General features: G+C 54.1%; 12 protein-coding genes across 12 annotated transcripts; 7 read left to right on the forward strand and 5 right to left on the reverse strand.

Moving 5' to 3' along the window:
• Positions 1-35: 35 nt before the first annotated feature.
• Positions 36-857, reverse strand: BO97DRAFT_437041 (nucleoside-diphosphate kinase; the record flags this gene model as incomplete). The annotated part of the gene is made up of 6 exons (XM_025697822.1): positions 36-170; positions 227-291; positions 348-413; positions 466-569; positions 626-700; positions 841-857. 6 exons carry the CDS (start codon positions 855-857, stop codon positions 36-38), a joined length of 462 nt encoding a protein of 153 aa, XP_025548293.1.
• Positions 858-1,215: 358 nt separating this feature from the next.
• BO97DRAFT_396768 (glucan 1,3-alpha-glucosidase ROT2) lies at positions 1,216-4,457 on the forward strand. Its single transcript, XM_025694101.1, has 3 exons — positions 1,216-1,486; positions 1,541-2,282; positions 2,332-4,457. Exons 1-3 carry the CDS (start codon positions 1,402-1,404, stop codon positions 4,394-4,396), a joined length of 2,892 nt encoding a protein of 963 aa, XP_025548294.1. The 5' UTR covers positions 1,216-1,401; the 3' UTR covers positions 4,397-4,457.
• Positions 4,458-4,652: 195 nt separating this feature from the next.
• Positions 4,653-5,855, forward strand: BO97DRAFT_407869 (PQ-loop repeat-containing protein). Its single transcript, XM_025695725.1, has 4 exons — positions 4,653-4,903; positions 4,963-5,082; positions 5,134-5,349; positions 5,415-5,855. Exons 1-4 carry the CDS (start codon positions 4,860-4,862, stop codon positions 5,836-5,838), a joined length of 804 nt encoding a protein of 267 aa, XP_025548295.1. The 5' UTR covers positions 4,653-4,859; the 3' UTR covers positions 5,839-5,855.
• A 244-nt stretch (positions 5,856-6,099) lies between these two features.
• On the forward strand, positions 6,100-7,588 carry BO97DRAFT_375192 (uncharacterized protein). Its single transcript, XM_025692976.1, has 3 exons — positions 6,100-6,197; positions 6,386-6,725; positions 6,873-7,588. The coding sequence occupies exons 1-3, from the start codon at positions 6,155-6,157 to the stop codon at positions 7,459-7,461; spliced, it is 972 nt and encodes a 323-aa protein (XP_025548296.1). The 5' UTR covers positions 6,100-6,154; the 3' UTR covers positions 7,462-7,588.
• A 1,687-nt stretch (positions 7,589-9,275) lies between these two features.
• Positions 9,276-10,759, forward strand: BO97DRAFT_396776 (glycoside hydrolase family 18 protein; the record flags this gene model as incomplete). The annotated part of the gene is made up of 5 exons (XM_025694102.1): positions 9,276-9,607; positions 9,660-9,722; positions 9,775-9,788; positions 9,839-9,966; positions 10,024-10,759. The coding sequence occupies exons 1-5, from the start codon at positions 9,499-9,501 to the stop codon at positions 10,757-10,759; spliced, it is 1,050 nt and encodes a 349-aa protein (XP_025548297.1). The 5' UTR covers positions 9,276-9,498.
• A 688-nt stretch (positions 10,760-11,447) lies between these two features.
• BO97DRAFT_459330 (NAD(P)/FAD-dependent oxidoreductase) lies at positions 11,448-12,908 on the forward strand (the record flags this gene model as incomplete). The annotated part of the gene is made up of 3 exons (XM_025699278.1): positions 11,448-11,816; positions 11,876-12,682; positions 12,760-12,908. Exons 1-3 carry the CDS (start codon positions 11,591-11,593, stop codon positions 12,906-12,908), a joined length of 1,182 nt encoding a protein of 393 aa, XP_025548298.1. The 5' UTR covers positions 11,448-11,590.
• Positions 12,909-13,006: 98 nt separating this feature from the next.
• On the reverse strand, positions 13,007-16,713 carry BO97DRAFT_185280 (putative plasma membrane H(+)ATPase). Its single transcript, XM_025690419.1, has 5 exons — positions 16,111-16,713; positions 15,838-16,061; positions 15,082-15,780; positions 13,160-15,033; positions 13,007-13,096 (listed from the first exon to the last, which is right to left on the reverse strand). Exons 1-4 carry the CDS (start codon positions 16,547-16,549, stop codon positions 13,327-13,329), a joined length of 3,069 nt encoding a protein of 1,022 aa, XP_025548299.1. The 5' UTR covers positions 16,550-16,713; the 3' UTR covers positions 13,007-13,096; positions 13,160-13,326.
• Positions 16,714-17,108: 395 nt separating this feature from the next.
• On the forward strand, positions 17,109-17,771 carry BO97DRAFT_185264 (uncharacterized protein). Its single transcript, XM_025690418.1, has one exon. The coding sequence runs from the start codon at positions 17,241-17,243 to the stop codon at positions 17,691-17,693; it is 453 nt and encodes a 150-aa protein (XP_025548300.1). The 5' UTR covers positions 17,109-17,240; the 3' UTR covers positions 17,694-17,771.
• A 212-nt stretch (positions 17,772-17,983) lies between these two features.
• On the reverse strand, positions 17,984-20,016 carry BO97DRAFT_375199 (tRNA-ribosyltransferase family protein). The gene is made up of 3 exons (XM_025692977.1): positions 19,754-20,016; positions 18,516-19,650; positions 17,984-18,325 (listed from the first exon to the last, which is right to left on the reverse strand). Exons 1-3 carry the CDS (start codon positions 19,977-19,979, stop codon positions 18,148-18,150), a joined length of 1,539 nt encoding a protein of 512 aa, XP_025548301.1. The 5' UTR covers positions 19,980-20,016; the 3' UTR covers positions 17,984-18,147.
• A 203-nt stretch (positions 20,017-20,219) lies between these two features.
• On the forward strand, positions 20,220-21,029 carry BO97DRAFT_375204 (bifunctional thymidylate/uridylate kinase; the record flags this gene model as incomplete). Its single annotated transcript, XM_025692978.1, has 2 exons — positions 20,220-20,454; positions 20,506-21,029. Coding segments are annotated over exons 1-2 (660 nt in total), but the record flags the coding sequence as incomplete, so codon positions are not given.
• Positions 21,030-21,046: 17 nt separating this feature from the next.
• BO97DRAFT_437050 (structure-specific endonuclease subunit SLX1) lies at positions 21,047-22,278 on the reverse strand (the record flags this gene model as incomplete). The annotated part of the gene is made up of 2 exons (XM_025697823.1): positions 21,047-21,977; positions 22,040-22,278. 2 exons carry the CDS (start codon positions 22,276-22,278, stop codon positions 21,047-21,049), a joined length of 1,170 nt encoding a protein of 389 aa, XP_025548303.1.
• An 816-nt stretch (positions 22,279-23,094) lies between these two features.
• On the reverse strand, positions 23,095-23,812 carry BO97DRAFT_185294 (uncharacterized protein). Its single transcript, XM_025690420.1, has one exon. It carries the CDS (start codon positions 23,607-23,609, stop codon positions 23,196-23,198), a length of 414 nt encoding a protein of 137 aa, XP_025548304.1. The 5' UTR covers positions 23,610-23,812; the 3' UTR covers positions 23,095-23,195.
• Positions 23,813-25,011: the final 1,199 nt, after the last annotated feature.

Raw genomic sequence — 25,011 nt, forward strand, 5'->3', positions numbered from 1 at the left:
GCATGCTCTTATATGCTAAGGCTGAGATGAGAAATTTAAGCCTTCTCGTAGATCCAGTCGAACTGGCTCTGCTTCCAGCTCTGGAGCTCCTCAGGCTTGAACCAGAGGGCAATCTCCTTCTTGGCGTTCTCGACGGAGTCGGAACCGTGGCAGACGTTGCGGCCGACATCCTAAGCAATTGTCAGCGGGATTCATGGGTTGACTCTGAAGATGGAAGGGTCCTTACGATGGCGTAGTCACCACGGATGGTGCCGGGGGCGGAGGCAAGGGGGTTGGTGGCACCGAGGATGGCTAGGCGGACATGGTTAGTATGTCGGGAGAGGATGATCAGAGGGGAGGGGTCTTACTGCGGCCGGTCTTGACGGCGTCACGGCCCTCCCAGACCATGGCGCAGATGGGGCCGCTCAGCATGTCTAATGGAATGATTAGTACGTGTTCGACCTCAATGTTATCCATGCAACTTACAAGAGACGAGTCCCTTGAAGAAGGGCTTGTCACTGAGATCAGCGTAGTGCTGCTCGAGGTGCTGCTGGCTGGGAGAGCAGAGCTTCATGGCAACGAGCTTGAAGCTGCAGGACAATTAGCATGATGGAAGCCGAGCAATCAGCTGTTGAGGGATACATACCCACGGTTCTCGAAGCGAGAGAGGATGGGGCCAATGAGTCCGCGCTGGACACCATCGGGCTTGATGGCAATGAAGCTATAGTAAGTGGTTAGCTTGACGGTCAATGCAAATGAGCGTTAGGGGTTGAGCATGTCCAAGCTGATAGACATAGTGGACAGAGAGGAGAGTAGACCAGGATATACAGGAAAAAGTGGGAAGGAACAGCATCAACTTACGTCTGCTCGTTGGACATTTTGAAGGATGTGGATGATAACGATTCACGGAGATTCGAATGAAGAGGAAGAAAAGGAAAAGGGAAGCAGAGTCGACGTGAGTTGGGCGAAATTTAATAAGGAGGGACCGCAACGCTGTGTGGGGCTCGACGAATGGCCGGAAGGAGGGGCAACTGAGGGCCTTGTGGCCTGAGTCCCGCCGCTGAATGGCCTGACAGCCTCACCGCCTGAGGTGTCTAACAACCCCAGCCTCCCAATCGGGGTTAGCTGTCTTAGAGAGACACTAAGCCCAAACGAGGGAGCTCCCCGTCACTCCAATTGCTCCATCTCCATCTGGCCAGGCTGGAACTGTCGGAGTCTATGCTTCTCCCGTGTCCACGGTCTATCCCACTATCCGGACTATTTACATGTCGCTTTCAGGCGACAATTCTCACACAATCTGACGCTTTGTGCTTTGACCTTCACCTCTGGTAGATGCAGGTCTCTACATTTGTTTACTGGTGTAGTTTATTGTTCTCAGAGATTGAGAATCTCTGATTGCATTTGATCTATTAAGCTCACAACATGGCCGGCTTCCGGCCATTGTCCACCCGTTGGACCCTGTTATTCTCATTGGTAATCCTCCTTGGATGCCTGGTCATTCCAGGAGGTAAGCGACTTCAATGCTTTATTCGTTGATCTATGCCTAACTGCAAACCTACAGTCACCGTGAAACACGAGAGTTTCAAGACATGCTCGCAATCAGGGTTCTGTAAGCGGAACCGAGCGTTCGCCGACGAGGTCACCGCTAAGGGCTCATCGTGGTCCTCCCCTTACGAACTCGAATCTTCCTCCATCCAGTTCAAAGATGGACAACTTCACGGTACCGTCCTCAAAACTCTGTCCGCCAACGAGAAGATCCGCTTGCCCCTCGTTATCTCCTTCCTCGAGTCAGGCGTCGCCCGAGTCACCGTCGACGAAGAGAAGCGCATGAAGGGCGAGATTGAGCTTCGTCACAACAGTCAGGCACGCAAGGAACGATACAACGAGGTAGAGAAATGGGCTCTGGTGGGTAACTTGGAATTGAGCAAGACCGCCACTCTAGAACCCGAAACGGAAGCTGGAGCGACGCGGGTCTTGTATGGCCCGGACAACAAGTTCGAAGCTATCATCCACCACGCACCGTTTAGGGCGGAATTTAAGCGTGACGGAGAGACTCATGTGCAACTCAATCACCAGGGATACCTGAACTGGGAGCATTGGCGGCCTAAGACGGAGACGGCAGAGGACAGCGACCAGCAGCCTTCGGAAGACGAGAGCACCTGGTGGGACGAGAGCTTTGGAGGCAACACCGACTCGAAGCCCAGGGGACCTGAAAGCGTGGGATTGGACATTACCTTCCCTGGCTACAGCCATGTTTTCGGTATCCCTGAACACGCCGACTCGATGTCGTTGAAGCAAACTCGGTGAGTGAGCCCCGCAATCTGTCATCTGAAGACGCTGACCCGAACTTAGCGGCGGCGATGGCAACCATGCGGAGCCTTACCGCATGTACAACTCCGACGTGTTTGAGTATGAGCTCAACAGCCCAATGACCCTGTATGGTTCCATTCCTTTCATGCAGGCTCATCGCAAGGATTCCACCGTCGGCGTCTTCTGGCTCAATGCCGCAGAGACCTGGGTAGACATTGTCAAGTCCACGTCTTCGCCCAACCCTCTTTCCCTTGGTGTGGGCGCCAAGACAGACACCCAAAGTCACTGGTTCTCTGAGTCCGGTCAGATCGACGTTTTCGTTTTCCTGGGCCCTACACCACAGGACATCAGCAAGACGTATGGTGAACTGACGGGTTTCACTCAACTGCCCCAACACTTCGCCATCGCCTATCACCAGTGCCGCTGGAACTACATCACTGACGAGGATGTCAAGGAGGTTGACCGCAACTTTGACAAGTACCAGATCCCATATGATATTATCTGGCTGGATCTCGAGTACACGGATGACAGGAAGTATTTTACCTGGGATCCGCTCACTTTCCCTGATCCTATCAGTATGGAAAAGCAGCTTGATGCGTCCGAGCGTAAGCTCGTGGTTTTGATCGATCCTCACATCAAGAACAAGGAAGGATTCACCGTCTCGGAAGAGCTTAAGAGCAAAGACTTGGCCACGAAGAACAAAGATGGTGAGATCTATGATGGTTGGTGTTGGCCTGGCTCGTCTAACTGGATTGACACCTTCAATCCGGCGGCCATCAAGTGGTGGGTCAGCTTGTTCAAGTATGACAGATTTAAGGGCACCCTGTCGAATGTCTTCATCTGGAACGATATGAACGAGCCCTCCGTTTTCAACGGTCCCGAAACCACTATGCCCAAGGACAACATTCATCATGGTAACTGGGAGCACCGTGACATTCACAATGTCCATGGCATCACGCTGGTCAATGCCACCTACGAAGCGCTGTTGGAGCGCAAGAAGGGCGAGGTCCGCCGGCCCTTCATCCTGACCCGCTCTTACTATGCCGGTGCTCAGCGAATGTCAGCCATGTGGACGGGCGACAACCAGGCCACGTGGGAGCACTTGGCTGCCTCCTTACCTATGGTGTTGAACAATGGCATTGCTGGTTTCCCATTTGCCGGTGCTGATGTTGGCGGCTTTTTCCAAAACCCAAGCAAGGAACTCCTGACCAGATGGTACCAGACTGGCATCTGGTATCCGTTCTTCCGCGCGCACGCTCACATTGACACCCGCAGACGTGAGCCGTACTTGATCGCCGAGCCCTTCCGCTCCACCATTGCGCAAGCCATTCGCTTGAGGTATCAGCTCTTGCCGGCCTGGTACACCGCCTTCCACGAAGCTTCAGTGAACGGCATGCCGATTGTGCGGCCCCAATACTATGTTCACCCCGCCGATGAAGCAGGCTTTGCCATTGATGATCAGCTCTACCTCGGCAACACGGGTCTTCTCGCCAAGCCGGTCGTGTCTGAGGATGTCACCAGTGTTGACATTTACCTCGCTGACGACGAGAAGTACTATGATTACTTCGACTACACTGTCTACCATGGAGCGGGCAAGCGGCATACTGTGCCCGCTCCTATGGAGAAGATACCTCTGTTGATGCAGGGCGGTCATGTTATTCCCCGGAAGGATCGCCCACGCCGCAGCAGCGGGCTTATGCGGTGGGATCCCTACACTCTTGTTATCGTCTTGGATAAGAACGGCCAAGCCGATGGTACTCTCTACGTTGATGATGGTGAGACCTTTGATTACGAACGTGGTGCCTACATCCACCGCCGCTTCGCCTACCGTGATTCTGCCCTGTCGTCCGAGGATCTGGGTATCAAGGGACCCAAGACGAACGACTATCTGAAGGCCATGGCTGGCGTGCGCGTGGAACGGGTGATTGTTGTTGACCCTCCCAAGGATTGGCAGAGCAAGACCAGCGTGACGGTGATTGAGGAAAATGCCAAAGCTGCCACCACTGCCTCTATGGAGTATCACAGCCAGCAGGATGGCAAGGCTTCCTATGCGGTGGTCAAGAACCCCGAGGTTGCCATTGGCAACTCGTGGCGGATTGAGTTTTGATCTTGGGTACTGTGAATGTGTGAGCCATGATAGCATATGGAACTCCATTTCTAATTCCGACAAAGGCTGGAACTGTAGCTAAGAAGATGAGTAGTTGTACTAAGACCCATGACCCTGGTAGACAAGCACTCTGGGCTCTTCCGCTTCGGGTTTAGGCTCGAACGTGTGGCGCCGATCAGTGGGGCTGACTCAGCGGCGCCAGGGGAAAAAGTAAAAGGCAGGCAGGAAAGACGCATCGGGTGCTGATTCGAATGGTTGGAGATCTGACGAATATTGCACTCCCTTTTATTTTCGTATTTACAGTGGTGTTGAGAATTCTCAGTGTGTTCTGTGCGCCATAAAATTCTTGGCCCGGCATTTCTTTACACTATCTCCGGTCAACCGCAGTCTCCGCTCTCAACACCACGAACGATTGTGACCCCTCGTCCTCGCACGCTTGGAAGCACGGGCTATCGAATGCACCATGAATCTTCTATCGCAGGCCCTTGAATATGGAGCTCCGCTCTTGTGCGCCTTTCTCTTGCCGTTTCTATATCCGCGTCTTACTGATGGATCAACTATAACAGTCTCATGACGTCCCCGGTCACCTCCTATGCGGATCAGATCCTCAGCATCCACCGCAGCAGAAGCTCGGCTGGGTTTTCTATGGACATCCCGTTGATCATGCTTGTTGCGTCTATTCTCAAGTAAGACATGCTGTCTAGCCGTGAGGCTCGGCTGATTAACCTTGCACTCAGGGTCTTTTACTGGTTCGGGGCCAAGTACTCTCTTTCGCTACTGGTCCAGGCGGTCTTCACGATCGCAGTGCAGATTGTCTTGTTGAAAGTGGCGCTTGACAATCGGCCGTCGCCTGGATTGAAGAACAGTGTCGAACATGTCCCGTTCAGCAGCGTCGACAGCGGGCAGGGGTTTACTAGGCCGTATGATTTCTGGCAATGGCGGAGCGCCAAGCCGTATGTTTCCTGATCATCGGTCCCTGATCAAATGCGCATTGACTGACCCTCCGACTGATGTGCAGGTACTGGATGTTCCTCGCCTACTTCACCGTCGCCCTCACCGTCATCCAAGTCTTCCTCCCGCCGCTCGCCTACTCCGAGTCCTATATCGGTCTTCTGGGATATGTCGGTCTCGCGGTGGAGGCGACTCTGCCTCTGCCTCAGGTCATCAAGAACCATCGGTCCCGGTCGTGTGTGGGGTTCCGGTTGTCGGTGGTCATCGCGTGGATCCTGGGTGATATCATGAAGTTGAGCTACTTCTTCTGCAGCGCCGAGGTGATTCCCTGGTCCTTCCGACTGTGCGGTATGTTCCAATGTGTCTGTGATCTGTACCTGGGACTGCAATTCTGGATGTACAGTGGACCCTCGTATGGGGCTGCGGGCAGTCCTTCTCGGGGCGCGAGTGAGGGATGGCAGGTCGAGGAGAAGGATATTCGGATGACTTGATGCATTCTTTCGTGATGTGTATATAGATATCAGTTTGCTGTAGGGTCGGGATCTGGCCATTGGGGCTTGATAGACCGCGCAAACTGCTTTCTTTAATGTTATAGATATATTCATGCCGCTGTTTTGTTCTGTAGACATAATTACTATATGAAGGTGGGAACCGAACCCCTCTCCGATCGATCGCCGAGCGGGCGGCAGATGACATGCCGAGCCAGTCCGCGGGGTTCACTCCATCCTTCCCCACCATTCTTCCTTTCTACTCGGTATTTGCCAGTCTGTCTTTGAACAGTGACACAATTGTTATACACTCTCAATCATGGGTTCAGACGCAGAAACCATCCGCATCGGCTACGTGCCCGGTATGTCCTCTCCCACTGCTATCATTGCCATCGCCGTGACCATCCAAGTGATTTACCCCTCATACATCCATCGCAAACAACTCTCGCCGGCAGAACCTAATCCCATAACCACTAAATCCCCCTCCACTCCAAACCTCCACCCTCCTACAAGTACTCTATATAATTGTACAATGCTAACAAGAAATCAGAGCACTACCTTGGCCCTCTCCACCTCGCCCTCCGCTCCTCCGCCGCGAACCTCCCATTCCAAGTCAGCCTGATCCCCTTCCCGTCCGGCACGGGGCACATGATCACCTCCCTCCGCGAGAAGGAGATCGACCTCGCCATCGGCCTGACAGAGGGATGGGTAGCCGGTCTGGCAGGCAAGCAACAGGCGCCCAAAGACCCGTCGACAGACGGATACAAGGTCGTCGGCCACTGGGTAGACACACCCTTACGGTGGGCGATTGTGACGGGGCGGGAGAGGGAGGAGATCCGGTCGGTGGAAGACTTGAAGGGGGGGCGGGTGGGAGTCAGTCGGCTCGGAAGGTGAGTCTGTCTGTCAATAATTTTGGGGAGGGATTGCCTACCTAATAGACAAGTCCTACCCCTGCCAAATCCCCGATCGTCCTGTAATCTGCCCTACCGTGCAGCGAGCCATGAACTGACGGGTCACGCACCCCCTTCACCGAACAGCGGCTCCCACATCATGTCTTTTGTGCTCTCGCAAGCCCACCACTGGTCCGAGAAGGACGCCCTCACCCCCGCGATCCTGGGCCCCTTCCAGTCCCTGCGCAACGGGGTCACGGGCTACGCGACGCCCGCCCCGACGGCAGAGTTCTTCATGTGGGAGCATTTCACCACGAAGCCATTCTTCCATCCCACGGCGGAGACCCCCCACCCTCCGTTGAAGAAGATCGGCGAGATCTATACCCCGTGGCCGTCGTGGATGATCGTCGCGTCGACGGCGACATTCCAGGGGGATTTGGCGCAGGATATCAGGCTGCAGCGGTTATTCGAGGTGTTCGATCAGGGCATCCAGGAGTTTGAGGCGGATCTAGAGCGCGTGGTCACGCTGTTGGGTACGGGCGAGCTCGGCTGCACGTATGGCGAGGAGGATGCGCGGGAGTGGTTGAAGGATGTGCGCTTCTCCAAGGGGACCAGGGGCGTCAAGCGCCAGGTGATCGAGAGCGTCGTGGATGTGTTGAAGGTCGCGGGGGTGATTGATGCGCAGCTGGATCGGGAGGAGGCTGTTGAACGAGTGGTGGGGATTCATCGCCAGTGAACTGCTGCATCATCATGATGTCTGGCTGGCGGGCTGTCCCGTGGGTAGGTAAATACAGTTATTCTGGATCTCGTGACAGCGAGTGCCCCGAGGGGAATGTGCAAAGACGACGATTTCATGCTAATAGGTAGGTAGGTAAATAGCTAGTTTCTTAGACATGATTGTTGACTGACTGCTAGAGGTATAATTCCACAAAACCTGTCCTGCTGTCCAAATCGAGATGATCTCATCGCCCACTACTTTCATATATCCACCACCCTCGACCGGGCCTTACTGTAGACTCTCCTCATCGACCGACTTGATCGATAGGGATGTAGCATGCCAATAATCACCCGGGGCAACCACCTCCATTCCTCTATAACCATCACCACCCGCAACCGGCGCCAGAAATAGAATTTAGGTTGAAAGATCAGGGAGAGTATACGCAGGTACATGAGTGCTTTTTCTTGTCTATGGCGTCAGACAGTACACATGGTGGTCGACCTTGGACTAGCCTGGACTAAACTAGGCTTCTATCTATCCCTGCATACTACTTCGTTCTTGTCATACCCTACTCCGATAATGTATGGATGAATGTTCTACTTTCAAGAAAGTGTATTCATGGTCACTCACTCAGCCCTTCTTGTGCCTGAGGAATGATCGATCGATTTCTAGGATGGGAAGGAAATTGGTCAAGTGAGCGCCTACTGCAAGCCCGGTGATGGCTTGGACGTGTAGTACAGGGTTTGTTCGTGACCACCTCACCCACGCTTTTAGCTATGGTCAACAGATTGGAAAGGAAGAGGGGGAGGTCTGGGGTTGGCTGAAGCCCAAGCCATGGACTAAGATATCCCGGTTCTAGGGCCCGGTCAATGGTAGCTTGTCCCTTGCGTTTTGAACGCGTGGTGGCTTTTCGGGTCTGTGTTTGAAGAGAGGATTCAGGACAGGAACTGGAACCAGTTCTGGAGAACGGGGACAGGGAGCGTCTGGTTGCGAGATTTGCGTCATTTGTTGCGGGGATGGGCGACGGTTGGGGAAAATAGGGTTAGAAGCTGAGGGCTCGAGGCTCCGCTGCGGGTTGGGGCTTGGTCTGGTTTGGGTTGGTTGATGCTTGCATTGTGGCTCAGACTTTGTTTAAAGGTTTTGCTTTTACTTTGAGGATTGTTATTTGTGGTGTGGTTGTGAGGTTCTGATATTGTGGGTGGTTCGGGTATCGCACATTATGGGTTGAGAATCATACTTCCATGTATTTTTCCATGTACTCGTACCAGGACATGAATCTACTTCTTCTACCACTCGTCTCTTGTCTCTTGCTCTTCCAAGTAAGTAAGTCTACCGAATCCAGCAAGTCAACTACACCAACATTCCTGCTTGAGGCCAGTGGCCCGACAACCGCCAACATGGAATGTGATCCTCCTCCCAATCCGATAACCCTATGACCTCTACCCTCACTATACAGCCCGGTTATTGATATGACAGTTCTGTCCGTCAGGTAAAACTCTCAGTCGGCCTACTCAGTCTCGCTCTACTGGCGGCCTTTTACTTCCGGCTAGTTGTTTGGAATGTGCATGACCATGACGACCCCGGAACAAACAGAGCCTTGGCCAAGGCCCGCACCATGCTATCAGAACGCATGACAGGGGGGGCAAGCAGGAGCGGAAAACTAACCCTATCTGCTAAGTGGTGACCGGTTCGGGTTGTTTACGTCCCCAGTTAGAGTTTAGCAGATACGTTGCGTGGGGTGAGGTATAAAGGCGCCTGTCCTCGTCTGGGGCCCTTTGGCGATGTGAGGTTATTCGTGAACGACTTCGACAATCGACACTCAGCTGGGGGATCATCGTCGCCATCCCATCACTGCCTAGGGAGCCATCAACCTACACTCCTTTTTTTTTTTTTTCATCGTCGTCGTCGTGCTTAGGGGACATCTACCTACGCTCTTTCATCGTCAGATTACTTCGGGACACTCACATCTCGTTACACTCTTTTACTCTGTTGTTTGTCCCTCAGGCACGTCGACTGACACACTCCTTTGGTCGTTATCCTCGGAAACAACAGACCATGCACTTCCTCCAATCTCTCCTCGCCTGGACGGCGGCGTTGGCTTCGCTGGGCGGAGCGTACGCGGAACTCGATCTTTCGTCCCCGAACAATATTGCTGTTTACTGGGGTGGGTAGATGGACTTTCTGTATAACGGACTGGGAAACTGACTTAGGGCTAGGTCAGAATTCGTATCGGGGGTCGGGGAATTTGGCGCAGCAGAATCTGTCCTATTATTGCGATGGTATGGTTCAAATCACCTGGCAGCGAGATGGGATATGCTAATCGGAGTCTAGATCCCAACATTGATGTATGAAGAGTGTCTTGACTGGTGCAGAAGAACTGGACTGACAATACCAGGTGCTTATCCTAGCGTTTGTGATGCGGGTGAATGGATTGGGAGGCGTGCCTGAGTATGACTTTGCGGATACCAGCAAGGCGTGTCCGTTGTTCAGCGGGACGAATCTGCCGAATTGTCCGCAGATTGGGTACGTTCCTCTCTTTCTCGGGGTAACCCGGAGTGGTAGTGCTAAGAACGAGGACAGTAACGACATCACGACTTGCCAGAAGAAAGGCAAGACGGTGATTCTCTCGATCGGCGGGGCGACGTACAGCGAGGGCGGCTTCCAGTCTGACTCGGCGGCGCAGGCCGGCGCCGACTTGGTGTGGCAGACGTTCGGTCCGGTTTCTTCGTCCTCCAAAGCCCTCCGCCCCTTCGGCAACGCCTCGGTCGACGGCTTCGACTTCGACTTCGAGGCCACCGTCTCCAAGATGGCTCCCTTCGCCAACCGCCTACGCACCCTGGCCAACGGCGACCCCTCGAAGCAGTACTTCCTGACCGCCGCGCCGCAGTGTCCCTACCCCGACCTCGCCGACCAGGAGATTCTCAACGGGCCTGTCTCCATCGATGCCGTCTGGGTGCAGTTCTACAACAACCCCTGCGGCCTGACCTCCTTCCAGGCCGGCAAGGATCCCCAGCCCTCCTTCAACTTCGCCCAGTGGGATACCTGGGCCAAGACCGTCTCGCAGAACAAGAACGTCAAGGTCTTGCTGGGCGCCCCCGCTAACACTGGGGCCGCGGGCTCGGGCTATGTCCCCATCTCGCAGCTGCAGCAGGTCATCCAGTATTCTAAGACCTTCAAGTCGTTCGGCGGCGTGATGCTGTGGGACGTTACCCAGGCGTATGGTAACCAGGGGTATTTGAGTGGGATTCGCTCTGCGTTGACGCAGAGTACCTCGAGAATCTATCACAAGTTCCGGTTTCCGGTATTTGGGTTGTAGATGGGCTGGGGATGGTAGTAGTGGTGGCTGGCGATGTGATGGTTGGTGGTGGTGGTGGTGGTGGTGATGATGATGATGATCTCTCGTGTGGTTGGGAGTTTTATTTACAATTACAGTTCATGTACATCCTCGTGAAGGCTGTCCATATGGCTGCTTTATTTAACTGGTACTAATCTTAATCCCTAATACATACTTTCTTCGAACTTGCCCTTGCCGAGCTTCATCCTTGTTCCTCAACCTACTGTGAGATGGGTACTTCAATGTTTTCCAGCTGTCTGGCACAAATAAGCAAGTCTTCCTTGTACAGGAATCCTGTCTTCTTACGAGAGAATACTGAAGCTGACTATGATGAGATCATGGATCAGCGCCGTGCATGAACTATTTTATATTATTCCCTCAGCCCTGCCGATCAACTTCTCTCCCTCTCCAATTCGTGTCTACAGATCCTCCGATCCTGACTCAAGTGACTTTGACTGGCACGTATGGACTCTCCTTTCCTCCAATTAATTGGCACGGCTGGACGGGATCAACCTACTATGTACATTCTTCGAGCAGGTTTATTGGTCTTGGCTGCAGCTCGCAGTTACATTGTACATACATTCGACCTCAGCTAGCTGTTGCTATTACTGATGCAGTTGCGTCCAGCTCAGCTCAGCTCAGCAGCCATGGAGCCACTCCCTTGTATTTGGGTGCATTATGACTCGCTGGCCCCCTCCATTCCTTCGCCTTCGCAGGGCATATAAAGTCGTCGCTGCACCTCGTGTCTTCCATTCTCAGACCAGAGACACCTAGGACTGGCTATCCTACTTCCCCAGGGACACCAGAGGCATCATGGCGCCCAAAACCTTCTTCCTTGCGCTCCTGTCCACCCTGACTCTGGGGCTGGCTGCTTCCGTCCCGCAGACTGACTATGAAGTGATCGTCATCGGCGGAGGGCCTGCCGGTCTCAGCGCCATCAGCAGTCTGTCCAGAGTCCGTCGTCGGACTATCTTGTTTGACTCGGGCGAGTACCGCAACGCTCCGACCCGGGAGATGCACGATGTGATCGGCAATGACGGTACCTACAATCTTTCCTTCCTTCTCAATCATGATCCAGCTCTAACAGTATCCTCCAAGGCACACCTCCCGCAGACTTCCGCGGTCTTGCGCGCGAGCAGATTCTCAAATACGACACGGCTACGATCGTCGACACGGCCATTGCCGCCGTGTCGCCCGTGAGCGACACATCCAGCAACACCACCTACTTCCGGGCGCAGGACGTGAACGGAACGGCGTACACGGCGCGGAAGGTGGTGCTCGCGACGGGGCTGGTGGACGAGATCCCCGACGTGCCGGGGCTGCAGGAAGCGTGGGGCAAGGGCGTGTACTGGTGTCCGTGGTGCGACGGCTACGAGCACCGCGACCAGCCGCTGGGCATCTTGGGCGAGTTACCGGACGTCGTCGGCAGCGTGCTGGAGACGCACACGCTCAACACGGACGTGATCGCCCTCGTCAACGGCACCGACACCCCCGCCTACGAGGCCGCCCTGGCCTCCAAGTACCCTGACTGGCGCGCCCAGCTGGCGGCCTGGAACGTCACCGTCGACAACCGCAGCATCGCCTCCATCGAGCGCCTGCAGGACGGTGCCGAGAATCGCTCTGACGACGGCTCCGCCATGCTGGATGTCTTCCGCGTCTGGTTCACCGACGGCGACAGCCTCGTCCGCAACGCCTTCATCACGAATTACCCCACCGCCCAGCGCAGCGACATCCCCGCCCAGCTCGGCGTCAAGATGGACGGTACCAAGATTGATACGGCGGATTATTCCGGCATGCGCACCAGTATCGCTGGTGTGTTTGCCGTCGGCGACTGTAACAACGATGGCAGCACCAATGTGCCCCATGCCATGTTCTCGGGCAAGCGCGCCGGTGTCTATATTCATGGTATGTTTGTTTTTTTTTCTGCGGGCTTCGCGTTGTGTCGGTACTCGTTGGTGAGTGAGGCTTGCTAACTGGATCAGTGGAAATGGCTCGCGAGGAGTCGGCTGCCGCTATTGGGAAACGTGGTGAATCTGCCTTCTCGCGGAGGGAAATGGAGAAGCAGACTGTCCGGATGGTGGGCGATGAGATGGAGAAGTTGTGGAAGCGTGTGCTCGATTCGCGGAAGTGAGTGAGGCGATGGATAGCTGTCTATGGAACTGGGGTGAGGTGACGAGGTTGGCTGGATACTGAGTGCATTGTACGGGTTGTGCAGTTTGGGATGCAGACTGGAAGCGAAAAGAGGATCCCAACTATATTTAAACACATCCAACGAACTGACCTGTCGGACAGCCTATATACTTGATTAAACACGTACTACTGAACAATTACCCATTAGCATCAACATTATCCCGTGACTTCTGCCGCCTTCCCTCTTCTTACCGTTCTTGCACTTTCTTCCTTCTCCTCTTTCCCTGCCTTCACTTCTGTCTCTCTCTCCTCGCCGTCTTCCACTTCCTCTTTATCCCACTCAGTTCTCTCCAGACCTAATCGTCTCTGGCTTCAATCCTCCTGCTCTCCCCGCTGAAATCATCCACTCGCGACTCCATCTATTCCATGTCTTCCTCTTCCTTGCTGGCCGCCAGAGAGAAGCGGCCCCTGGGCTTCCCAGGCTCCTCGTATTCAACTGTCAACCGAGCCAGATGACCCAGCAGATTCTCGATCTTCAAGTCGCTCTTGTCTCGCTTCGCCCGACCCAAGTTATCCAACCACTTGAACTTGTTCAACATGACATACACCAAGGCAATGACGATCTCGACTCCCAGCGAATATCCCCACACCCGCACCACTGTCACAATATCGGTCCAGCCATTGGTTGTTTCCACGAACTGATCCGCCGGGATGGTGGGCATGTTCTCGTTACTGAACCAACCGAAGAGACAGAAGATCGTTGCCAAAATGTCCACGCCTAGAATCGCCGTCACCAGGTGGATGGACGGCCAGGTGTCCATGCCGCGCGTCACGAAGATCAGCCAGTTTTCCGTCAGAGCCACCTCCAAGAACAACACCTCCTGGATGGAGCCCCAGTTCTGAATGATACCCCCGGACGGCAGGAACATGGTGCCACGTACCACCCACGTTCCCAGAGCCAGCAACAGGCCTAGCAGAACCGAGATGAACCAGATCTTGGGCAGTTGCCATTCAACCGGTCGAAGGTCGAATGATGCGTTATCGTACGCCACCGCGACGGTAGCCAGATCGGCGAACAGGGCCAGGAAGACAATCAACTCGACTCGGATGCTTTCGTTCAGGATAATCATCGACGTGACCAGGTAGATCTCCAAGTGCAAGCAGAGCGCGATACGGTACTGAATGTATGCCTTCATGCGGTGGAAGATTTGCCGTGCTAGCTTGATTGCGTCGATGATAGTGGACAACCCAGGCTCCAAGAACACAATATCCGACGCAGATTGGGCTGCCTCGGTGGCTCCTTCCACAGCAATGCCGCAATCAGCTCGCTTCAACGAGGGTGCGTCGTTGACACCATCTCCCGTCATCGCCGTCAGATGGCCTCGATCTTGAAGCATCTGCACCACTTGGTATTTATGCTCGGGGAACACTTCGGCAAAGCCGTCGGCTTTTTCAACGAGATCCCCGGCCATGACTCCGCTGAGGCCGCCATGAATCAACCTGTCCGAGTTGTACACCTTGGTACCAAGTGCCAGCATTTTACAAGTCTCTTTGGCAATAGCAATCGCGTCACCGGTGAGCATCTTAACGCTGATGCCCAGAGCCTGAGCTTCGCTGATCGTCGTAGCTGTGTCCTCTCTGGGAGGATCAAACATCGACAGCATGCCCAGGAGTTGCCAATCTTCACCTTCCTTTTGCACGGCCACACCGAGTGAGCGAAAGCCGCGGTGCGCAAAATCCTGTGCCTTAGCCTTGTAGAGGGCGGCGACTTCTTTGGAGCAGTTGGTCAACTGCAGCACGGCTTTAGGCGCACCCTTCGTGCAAGTATACCGGACCCCGTTGCAGCTAGCGACAGTCACGATCCGCTTGGATACTGGATCGAAAGGGGTAAACTTCTCGGTCACCCAACCTTGATACAGGATCTTCCTCGCTTGTGGCAATTTCTTGAGATAAAGAAGGGTCACTTTATCGATTGGGTCGAGGGCTTTGGTGTTATGCGACGACGCCAGCGCGGCAACAGCAAACATCCAGTTGATGTCGACACCTTCTGCAACGTATGGCTCTTTAATACTGAGTTTATTGGCCGTCAATGTTCCCGTCTTATCGGAACATAGAATATCGACGCCCTAATATGGGTCAGTATTACTGAGTTTCCCACCAGGTGATTTACGTACCGCCAGTGATTCGATTGCAGTCAGTTTCTGCACAATGGCCTTCTTCTTTGCTAGGTACGCTGCACCCACTGCCATTGTCGTTGTGGTGACAACAGGTAGACCGACCGGAACACCAATAATCAGCAGGGCGAGAGTATAGTGAAGAAGTGTTTGTTGACCGGGCGAGGCAATGGGGATGTGGCGGAAGAAGCCACCAATCCAAGCAGCTAAGATCCAAGCCATAACCAGGATGAGCAGCGAGGTTCCGATATTGTCCATGACAAGTTCGAAATGGCCGGCGCCCTTGACTCCGAGCACCAGATTGGCCGTTCTTCCAACGAACGAGCCCTTTGCACCGGCGCTAACCACAGCATAGGCATGGCCGCGCTTGCAGGGGGTGGTGTAAAAGATTAAGTCACCCATATAGCGGTCCACGGCCAAGGACTCTCCGGAAATGCTCGAGTGATCGCAGGCCAGAATAGGGTATCCGCGCAGGGACTTCCCCGGCTGCTGACCTCCTTCCACGTTCCCCTCGCCCTCGACTTGCTTTTCACTCTTTTCAAGCTCGGCATCTTCCTCGTCGCTCGCGATTCCTTCATCGGGCTCGTCAAATGTGCCTTGTTCCATTCCCGTCTTGAATTCTTGAAATCCATCGGGGTTATTGTAGTCGCAGATAACCCTGGCTTCACCAGGAACGACCTGGCCCTCAGAAACAATGATCTTGACCCCCTATTAGTCTGAATCCGTGCTGATTAAAAAGGAAATGGAGAAGCTCACCACGTCACCAACGACAAGCTCTCGAGCAAGAATATCCTGCTGTTGACCATCACGGACTACGGTTGCCCGCATGGCGATATCGCCCTTCAAGCTCGCGACCACGTCTGCGGCTTGCTTTTCCTGGTACCAACCAACGGCGGCGTTCAGGCAGAGAATACCAATGATGACACCGAAATCAATCCAGTCATCCAGACCGGCAGCCAGAAGCACGGCCAATTCCATAACTATATCATATCAGCGATATCCGTTTAGGCTAGCGAAACAGCAACATACCATAGAGGATAGGACCTCTGAAGTAAGACAGTATCTTGGCGATTGGGTTCTCTTTCTCGGACACAAGTTCATTCCAACCCGAGCGACGCCGTCTGTTTGGCACTTCCTCGCTAGACAGGCCTTGGTGGATGTCCGTGAGGATCCAGTCCGGCGGGTAATTCGCCTGCTGGTCGTCGTGCTTCACCACTCTCACCACCTTCTTCTTCCATGGGGCATACCAGACGCGCTTCTCCACTTTATCAAAATCCTCCTCATCGCCTTCTGCCTTCTCGCGATGCGCGGAGATATACTGACATAGCTTGTAATACTCGTCGGAATCATCGAGATCCTCTTTGTTGGACACACGGGAAAACCGTCGCGACTCACGTCGCTCTGAGTACGGAGCCAGACCTAGTGTGCCGCGTTCGACATCGCCAGAGGAGGCGCCTAGCTCAGCCATGTTGTCTAATCACTTGCCTGTGCAGCAGGAGGCTTACTGAGGCTTGCCCTCTGCTTCTTTGCTGCCCTGGGTTCGTATCACGACTGTGAGACAAGACGGGAAATCAAGCGAGATCTGGGAAGGGAGAAGGAAGGAACCTCAAAGCAAGCGATGGGCCGGAAAGTTTTACCAAGAGCCGCCCCTACTAGACAAGAAAAGATGCAAGACAAAAGGCCGCGAGCACGGAAGCGCAGGGAATTGCGAGCGACATGCACAAAGAGTCGACTTGTGCCGACAATCATGCTGACGTAGTAGATTCTACGAAGCTCCGGATTTCTGCGGAGAGACTTTAGGTGAGAGGCCGGTACCTTAACACCCAGGTTTGCGTGGGTGTGACAGTGTTTGGCCGACCGCACGGCCGGAGCCAGTGCTTGAGGGTAGCCAGGCATCGATGGACTCTGCTAGGGGTATGACTCGTTGATTCGGCCGCTCGCCGAGGTCTTGACGTATGAGACATGCTGGGTTACCGCGTGAACTGTCTGGAGACTGACGGGCCGAGTGTCTACCTGACGGTGTTCATTTGATGATCGATGTGAATTGACTCTTGACGCTGGGAGCTTTCCAGGGATTCGAAGTCGATACGGCAATGGTACGACGAGTGATGTAGCTCGGGAGATTGGTAGACCCGGAGGCAGAGAGTGAGGGAACAGGGATGACTGACAGCTGCCAGAGAGTGGAGCATCATCAGCCAAGCTTTTGCTGGCAATTGTTACGGACTGGTTGGAGTATTGGAGAGACGATGAGGTTGTTGACTTGCAGCATACTCTGGACGAATTGGGTTCAGCGGGGCCAACAACGGATGCAACATCGGTTCGTGCACATAGTCTTCGACGTAATCGACGGATCATGTGTTCTTCTTCTTCCTTTTCCTTCTTCAAACCCTGCCAGATTTATTTCTGACTTGGAGCCGCTTTTTCTTTGTTGGGGGACAAAGTGTACCCCGCATAGAACGAGGAAGGACGGGACCATGCGGCATAGTCGGGAGTCGCCAAGTCTGGCATCGTCTGGTGGTGACGGCATGGGCTGTCCTACTCGACGCATCGAGTTACTCCTCGGGGTGTCTCATGTTTGTAAGCGTGGTATCGATGCAGAACTTGCCTGGTAGTTTGTAATTCGAAGCTCTATAGGCTCGCTTCGAAGATTCCATATTATATACATCCGGGGAGCTAGGGCTCGGCCAACCACGAGTGCATCATCTTTTACTCCAACTATCTGTAGCTGTTTACTGGCCACGCCATCTACTAATAATCACAGAGTGACCAGAACCCGTGTATAAACACATTCCCCTACGACCATCGCCGTAGACGAGATCACACAATTACCCCGAGGAATACACCCAAGTCCCCACACAGTAGGAAGGAATCCGTAGTCATTATGTTATATATAAGTATATACCACTGATAAACTATACTATACTATACTTTGCCATGCAATGGTGGCATACCATGCCACTCTACCGAACTATCCCCACTCTGTATGTCATGCTATACTATGTCACGCTATGCCTATGCTATACTTCATCGTCCCGTCCCCGTCGAATCTAAGATCAGATCTCTCTATCAAACCTTCTTCGCAAACCCATGCTCCTCCAACCCATCGGCGCCCGTATCCGGCGTCGCGACGGACGACTGCTGCGACTCGGCGAACTTCTCCGCTGCGTCGTCGAGGCGGCCGTAGACGCGGGCGTGGCGGCGGGGTTGATTCGGTCCTGAGGCTGGGAGTTGGTAGCCTCTTAGTCTGGTTTTTTTTGGGTCCCCAATGGGTTGGGGGAAAAGTGTTAGTTAGACGATTTTGATGTTGTGTTGTGGGGGCTTGGGTTAAGCTTCTGGGTGTTATGGGATTTATGTAGTGCGGAAGGGGATTTATTAATATGGAGGGAGAGGGAGGGAGGGAGGGAGGGAGGGAGGGAGGGAAAGGGAAAACGTACCGTGGTCCTTGACCCTTTGGTTCTGGGAGCTCGGAGACATATCGTCGACTGAAGGCCTGCGTGTCGGCGTCGAACGTCGCCCGGTCGATGCTCTGGCGGATCTGTGCGAAGAACACGTCCATGGTGTGGTGGTTGTGGATCTGCAGCAGCGACCAGGCGAGCATCTCCTTCGCCGAGAGGAGGTGGTGCAGGTACGCCCGGTGGTGGTTGCGGCATGTGTAGCATTCGCAGTTTTCTGAGAGCGGGCGCGTGTCCGTCTTGTGCTCCGGTGACCAGAGGTCGTAGGCTAGCGCCAGTTGAGCTTGAGCTTGACCTTGGTCTTGATTTTGGGATGGTGCGGGTGTTGAGGTTTGTTCTTCTTGTTGTTCTTGGGGCTGTGGCGGTGGGGGCGGGAAGAAGGTGAAGTTCAGGGCGATCCCCGCGTCGGAACAGATGCCCATGAATGGGATCGTGTGCAGGTCGGCGCCCAGCGACACGTCGCGCAGGACCTCGTGCGGTGTCGCTGGCGCGCTGAACAGGAGCCGCGGCAGGTCGCCTAGTGGCTCCGACACCGCTGACAGCGACGCTGACTCGTACAGTGCCAGTCCTGAGATGTATGGGCGTAGCTCGCTTTCCAGGTCCTCCAGGTAGATCGATTGCTCTGCGTTCTCGAGTGGGAGTACCGGCGCGAAGTAGACCGCGTTCGTTGTTGTTGTTGGTGGTGTTGTTGTTGTTGTTGTTGTTGTTGTTGTCGCCGCGCCCTGCTGTTGGCTTGTGTCCTTGCTTTTGTAGAGTTGTTCCGTGGCGTGTGTCGTGTAGGCGTGGGTCCGGTCGACCATCTTGCCGCGCCGCTTGAGGCCCGGGTTGTGGCCGCGCACCAGGTCGGCCAGCCCGATGATGATGTCTGGCCGGAGGTGGCGGATCGCCTCGATATAGTGGCTGGCCTCCAGTTGTCGGTAGCCCACGGAGGTGAGGATCGCGATCGAGTTCGGTGTGTTCGACGGCGGGCATTTGATCGGCGGCTCCCGGCGCGGGCCCATGATCAACAGCAGATCATCGGGGAGGCAGATGAAGTTGCGGAGCGCCGACTCGTTGGCCGCTGTAGGGACCTTATATGCCGGGGGAAAGGGGTTCTTCGCGGTTTGTCTCTCTAGGACTGATCTGCGGCCCCCGGGCGGGCATTGGAGGTCAGCGATTTTGGTTCTCTGGTTTTGATATTGCGCCCTTGTGAGAGGGTAGGGAACTGGGAGGGCTCGTACAATCCTCGAGTCCGACGAATACGCTGCCAATGGCTGTTTGGTCGCGCATCACATCTTGCGTGATATGGGGTACCACGCCTCGCGACGTCAGAGGGATATAATGCGGCGTCGAGATGGGTTTCCTGCCGGCCACGGCCAGTCTTCCCAGCCGCGGAGTCAGGATCGAGGCGGTGCTGGTGAACTTGAGCATCTCCTGGGGTGATTGCGGGGATGACTCGGAGCCCATGACGAGCTGTGGAGGGAGAATTCGACTGGGAGAAGCTGGCGAAGAGGGGAGATTGAAGAACCTGGGATGGATGGAAGAGGATTCATGTGGAATTAATTGGCAACTCCCCGCCCGCCGGCGCGGTGGTCGGTCTTCCCAATCGGGTTAAGTCGCTGATAACCCCCGATCAGATCCACCGCCGATAAAGTCGCGCTCGTTCAGTCAATAACCAACCATTCTTCCAGTCTCGCGCCTTAACAACCAAACCTTACTGATCATCATTCGCGCTTATTCACAGACAATATCTACTACATCCTATTTCTTCTTATTCACTGAAAACAATTCGACCTCCCCAATACAATGGATACATCAACTCAGCGCGGCGCTCTCATTGTCGTCGAGGGCCTGGACCGGGCAGGCAAATCCAGCCAGTGCGAGTTTCTACACAAGAAGCTTCAGGATTCTGGCCGCTCGGTTAAATACATTCGGTTTCCAGGTATTCCTGCATTCATTTGATCGCGGGAGAACGCTTCTAAATCACCATCAGATCGTACAACCGCCATTGGCAAAATGATCGATGGCTATCTCCGGGGCCAGTCGCACATGGACGACCATTCCATCCACCTTCTATTCTCCGCCAACCGCTGGGAGGTGGCTCAGAGCATCGAGAAAGATATTGCCAACGGAGTCACCGTCATCGTGGACCGCTATTCTTACTCCGGCGCGGTCTATTCGGCCGCTAAGATGAACCCCACGCTGTCTCTCGAGTGGGCGTGGACACCCGAGATTGGCTTGCCTCAGCCTGATCTATGTCTGTTCCTGAGTATCTCTCCCGAAGCAGCTGCTCAGCGCGGAGGTTTTGGTGCCGAGCGTTATGAGAACTCGGCCATGCAGAGTCGGGTGCGCGAGTTGTTCCAAACGATTTTCCGCGTGCAACGGAGCGGCAACATCCGCACAATCGATGCAGGCCGACCATTCGAGGCAGTTTCGCAAGATGTTGAGACATGCGTCATGGACTGCATTGCGCGCCTGGACACTATTGGGCCTCTGAGGAAATTCGAATCGATCGCTCATTGACCCCTGGACCCTCACTCGAGTGCGTCTATCTCTTCGCAATCGCTATCTTCTATGATGATCTCAGTCCGGGTTGATGCTGGCTGGGATTGCGAACGAGACACATTGTCCGACTCAAGATCCATGTCTAGTGACTCGGTCCAGTTCTCATCCAGACTGATGTCATCTGGCAAATCCTCTGGATGGTCAGCAAGTGCGCGCTGATTGCTTGTTTCGCTGACACCAATAATCCTTTGATCTGAAATCACTCTCGAGCTGCGTTGAGTCGTGCTTGATTTGCTCTGTTTCCGCTTCGCTCGCGACTTGGTCTCTCCGCGACTGCGCAACGTCAGCTCCTGCATCATTAGCGACCATTCAACCGTCTTTTGACAACCCGGACAATTGCCACTGATCGGAACCAGCCGGTCTGGATCCTCAGCATTCTTCAGGAATTTTGCTGACAAACACAATAAATGACTTGTGCAATAGCAGTTATCATGCGGACAAACCACTACCAATTCTCCGTCTGGCACCAGTCGTGCCGCGCACACTCCACACCGACAGTCCTCTGAGTCCTCCAATAGGAACATGGCCTTATCTATGTAGTCTTGCAGATGTGTGTAGTTTACCTTCATTCCGGTAACACGCTTCACCCTCCCCTGTTCCTCATCATGCGGGAAGCGCGCTCTAGCACAATTCCCGTCTACGATCACCTCGATATGATCGGGGAGAAAGCCCTGCACCCGATCTGCCAGAACCCTCCAAGTCTGATGTACGTCGGCCGCGAAGAAGCGCGCCTTAAGCGGCCAGTGGGCAAAGGGCGTAGACCGTAGCAACAGATGCAGATCCTCGAGGTGGGCGTTCATGGACCTCCGCGAACCCCGACCTTTGGGTCTCGCCCCAGTACTCTCGGACTGGTAGTTCGCGGTGATCTGCCTCGCCCTTTTCGGGTTCTGCCACGCCCATCTATCAAGGTTGTTAGCTCGGTATGGCCTATACAGAATGTGGGGTTGGAGGGGCTTCCTTACTCGAATTGTAACGCCGCCACTCGACTCGTGAACCCCTCGACGGTCAAGACCATCTCCCATGGCCGTTTGTCGTCGTGGTGTGTTCGCCGGGCGCCACCTTTGGTGTCGCCATTGTGCTGGGCGAGGCGTCTGGCGGGGTGTGGGGTGGAGCCGATGTATAGACAAGCGTGCTTCTTGGTGGAGCGGAGGAGATAGCAGCAATAGTAGGCTGGGATGGGCTTGGTGTGGTCGAGGTCCATTGGGTCGACTCCGCCAGGCTGGGGATAGCTAGACTTGAACAATATCTCTAAAGTATAGACTTGCGTCACATCTGCATTGCTCTGAGTCGGATGGTCGTGAGAGCATTGCTTGTTTTGATCGGGGGTGGAAGATCGACAACAAATTACCTGCTGGAGCGGTTGTTGATACTGGGTCATGTGACAAGCCAGGTTTGGTAGGAGCAAATTTTCACGCGGGACACCGAGTAGATGTGATGTGGCCGTATGTGCAGGCTTGGGTTTCCTGCTCATCTCTTCTGAGACTGATACGCTAATATCAGAAGGGGTAGCTCATTGGCCATAGTCTACGCGGTAGGAGTCACTAGATTCTAATGCATGTTTACATGGATGGATGGATGTGCATCAAGGCTGGGCATTGCCTGGAGGCACAACGCGGCTCGGACCACCGCTCCTCAAGTGCCTGAGGCGCGACATCAGTATTGCATGACCCGGACCCCGTCAGGTACCATCCGCAACACGAACCAGACAAAGGCTGCACAAACCAATTCTCTGGCAGGAACAAGCAATTACGGAGAGGAGAGGATAGGATATGCCAAGCCCAGTGAAAAAGCACGCCTCTCGTCGCCGGCGACGTTGCATGATCATGAATGAATCCTCTGCCCAATTTAACCCGAGAGGCGCACAGCCGATGGAAGCTGCAGGTCAACCATGCAGCTGGAATGTCCGGATTCCTCATCTGCGAACACAGCAGCAGAAAACACCACCACCACCTGCTTATCAGAACGGCAGTTACTGTATATTGCGGGGATCCGCTTTGGCCACATGCCAAAGGGTGTTTTGCCGTTGGGGAGGGACTGAGTATTCCGTAGTCTAGTTATAATAAATTGAGTGCATGTGATTATCAAATAGGCATAGTATGCGCGACTCGGCTCGACTAGCTAGTCGTGCCTCAGCTGGATCGGTAAAAGGGGAAGAGAGAGAGAGAGAGAGAGAGAGAGAGAGCGAGAGAGCATTGCCTGATTTTTCTCAGACCAGGAACTGGAGCCCTGCCTGGTTGGGATAAGACCAGCCAAGTCCTTTCTTTCTCCCTCTCTTCCTATTCTCCGAATTCCATAGCCCTCGTCGGGTTGGGGGAATGGGCTATCAGAGAACACACACACACACACACACACACACACACATTTATTTTCTGGTCGGTTCCGGACCATGGATTGACGTGTCATATACACGCCCCCTCCCCCCGAAGTGTGGAATGTATTCTCATGCCTGGTTTCTAGAAGCCGGGACACATGACTTCCAGTATTCCGGTTGATAGTTGAGAAAGCCAAGAACAGCATCCTGTTTGTCATCATTTGACATTCCTTCGGAAATGTGAGGGCTGGGAGGGAAAGCCTGCTGGGAGCGAGACAGACCTGGAAGGAGGTTCAACTTGACTTTACAAGATAGGCTAGTGAGTTACTTAGTATGTAGTTAAGCTTAGCAGAAACCGGCCACTCTGTAATCGTACGGTCACTGCCAACATACAGTACAGGCCTAACGGTACCCCCGCCGGGGGGGGGGGGGGGGGGGGGGAGGGGAGGCCGTCGTGGGCATTTTCCCTATTCAGCCTGGCTGAATGATCTTGCTATGGCAATTTTGATAGATCGGAGAATGGATCCTGGTATAACAAGGTAGAAAAGAACAAGTAGACAGCAGAATGGAGGGAGATCCCCGAGATCTACTGAGTAGTACTATCTACTACTACAACGCGGAGTATACTCGGGACAATGCATGCCTGCTCAATGGAGTCAGTCCCTTTTCATCTTCATGCCAGGCAGGGCCAAGACCACTGAAACCGATCAATGTGGACGGACCATACGGAGTATAAGGAAGGAAAAGGCTGGGTTGGCACTGGGCAGGGAAAGAGAGAGAAGAGAAAATTCCCTCTTGTCCGAGCCCGGTTTAGTGGTTGTTCTTGTTACATCACCGTTTGCGGGCGGAGATATCTTACCATACATACATACAACAATTACCCGGCCTGAGGCCCTGAAACCGTGGTGATTGCGCCGGGCCATTCATGGATTACCTCAATTTGAATGAGTGTCGGTCCTTCTTCAATCCCTCTGCCAAACTCTCTTTTCGCCTTCGTTTCTGGGCAGCCTAGCTTTCTCTCTTCACGGCCCTTTCCCCTTCAACAAGGTCTGTCAATGCACAATCAGCACCAACATTGGGCCAGTCGAGTGAGTCCTCTGTCCTCTGCCAAGGTAAGCAAGTCACTCATGGTAGTCCCTACTACAGCAGTACTCACTGCATTCACCACTGCACCAGACTCTCTCTCTCTCTCTCTCTCTCTCTCTGGATTGAATTTGATTTGATTTGATTGTTTGAACTACACTACCACATCCGGCTACAGCCATCTGCCAATCGTCACTGCTGCTGCTGCTAACTCTCTTCTCACCCAAGCTTTCCCCCCATATTCAGGCTAGATAACCACTACCAATCACTACTATCACTACTAACTACGCCTACTACGACTTCTTCTTCCTCTACATTCAACAACTATCCTTCTTCAACGGGGCAACTGAGAATCAGTATTGTATCAGTTATTGCTTACGATTTCCCTCACCACCTTCGCCTGCGTCTTATCCATCCCACCTGCCCCAGCATCCCCCAGCACCGTCGTTTCTCGTGGGCACGATACCAGCCAGCTTGATCGACTTCTTGTTCCTTTTCCGAGGATCTCCACACTAACCCTCCCGGGTTCATCTCGGCCTT

This window comes from Aspergillus homomorphus (genome assembly GCF_003184865.1).
Source record: "Aspergillus homomorphus CBS 101889 unplaced genomic scaffold BO97scaffold_40, whole genome shotgun sequence".
Classification (NCBI taxonomy): Eukaryota; Fungi; Ascomycota; class Eurotiomycetes; order Eurotiales; family Aspergillaceae; genus Aspergillus; species Aspergillus homomorphus.

Excerpts from the sequence above, each read along its gene's own strand:
- BO97DRAFT_185264 (XM_025690418.1), top strand. The coding sequence starts at position 17,241 with ATGACTGACAGCTGCCAGAGAGTGGAGCATCATCAGCCAAGCTTTTGC.
- BO97DRAFT_396768 (XM_025694101.1), top strand. The coding sequence starts at position 1,402 with ATGGCCGGCTTCCGGCCATTGTCCACCCGTTGGACCCTGTTATTCTCA. Across the intron at positions 1,487-1,540 it reads ATGCCTGGTCATTCCAGGAG|TCACCGTGAAACACGAGAGT; the intron begins GTAAGCGACTTC and ends GCAAACCTACAG. Across the intron at positions 2,283-2,331 it reads ATGTCGTTGAAGCAAACTCG|CGGCGGCGATGGCAACCATG; the intron begins GTGAGTGAGCCC and ends ACCCGAACTTAG.
- BO97DRAFT_407869 (XM_025695725.1), top strand. The coding sequence starts at position 4,860 with ATGAATCTTCTATCGCAGGCCCTTGAATATGGAGCTCCGCTCTT. Across the intron at positions 5,083-5,133 it reads CTTGTTGCGTCTATTCTCAA|GGTCTTTTACTGGTTCGGGG; the intron begins GTAAGACATGCT and ends CCTTGCACTCAG. Across the intron at positions 5,350-5,414 it reads CAATGGCGGAGCGCCAAGCC|GTACTGGATGTTCCTCGCCT; the intron begins GTATGTTTCCTG and ends ACTGATGTGCAG.
- BO97DRAFT_185280 (XM_025690419.1), bottom strand. The coding sequence starts at position 16,549 with ATGGCTGAGCTAGGCGCCTCCTCTGGCGATGTCGAACGCGGCACACTA. Across the intron at positions 15,781-15,837 it reads AGCTTGTCGTTGGTGACGTG|ATCATTGTTTCTGAGGGCCA; the intron begins GTGAGCTTCTCC and ends TAGGGGGTCAAG. Across the intron at positions 15,034-15,081 it reads CTGCAATCGAATCACTGGCG|GGCGTCGATATTCTATGTTC; the intron begins GTACGTAAATCA and ends GACCCATATTAG.
- BO97DRAFT_185294 (XM_025690420.1), bottom strand. The coding sequence starts at position 23,609 with ATGATGACAAACAGGATGCTGTTCTTGGCTTTCTCAACTATCAACCGG.
- BO97DRAFT_375192 (XM_025692976.1), top strand. The coding sequence starts at position 6,155 with ATGGGTTCAGACGCAGAAACCATCCGCATCGGCTACGTGCCCG. Across the intron at positions 6,198-6,385 it reads CCGCATCGGCTACGTGCCCG|AGCACTACCTTGGCCCTCTC; the intron begins GTATGTCCTCTC and ends ACAAGAAATCAG. Across the intron at positions 6,726-6,872 it reads GGAGTCAGTCGGCTCGGAAG|CGGCTCCCACATCATGTCTT; the intron begins GTGAGTCTGTCT and ends TTCACCGAACAG.
- BO97DRAFT_375199 (XM_025692977.1), bottom strand. The coding sequence starts at position 19,979 with ATGGGCTCCGAGTCATCCCCGCAATCACCCCAGGAGATGCTCAAGTTC. Across the intron at positions 19,651-19,753 it reads ATTCGTCGGACTCGAGGATT|TCCTAGAGAGACAAACCGCG; the intron begins GTACGAGCCCTC and ends GCCGCAGATCAG. Across the intron at positions 18,326-18,515 it reads CCAAAGGGTCAAGGACCACG|ACTAAGAGGCTACCAACTCC; the intron begins GTACGTTTTCCC and ends AAAAAAAACCAG.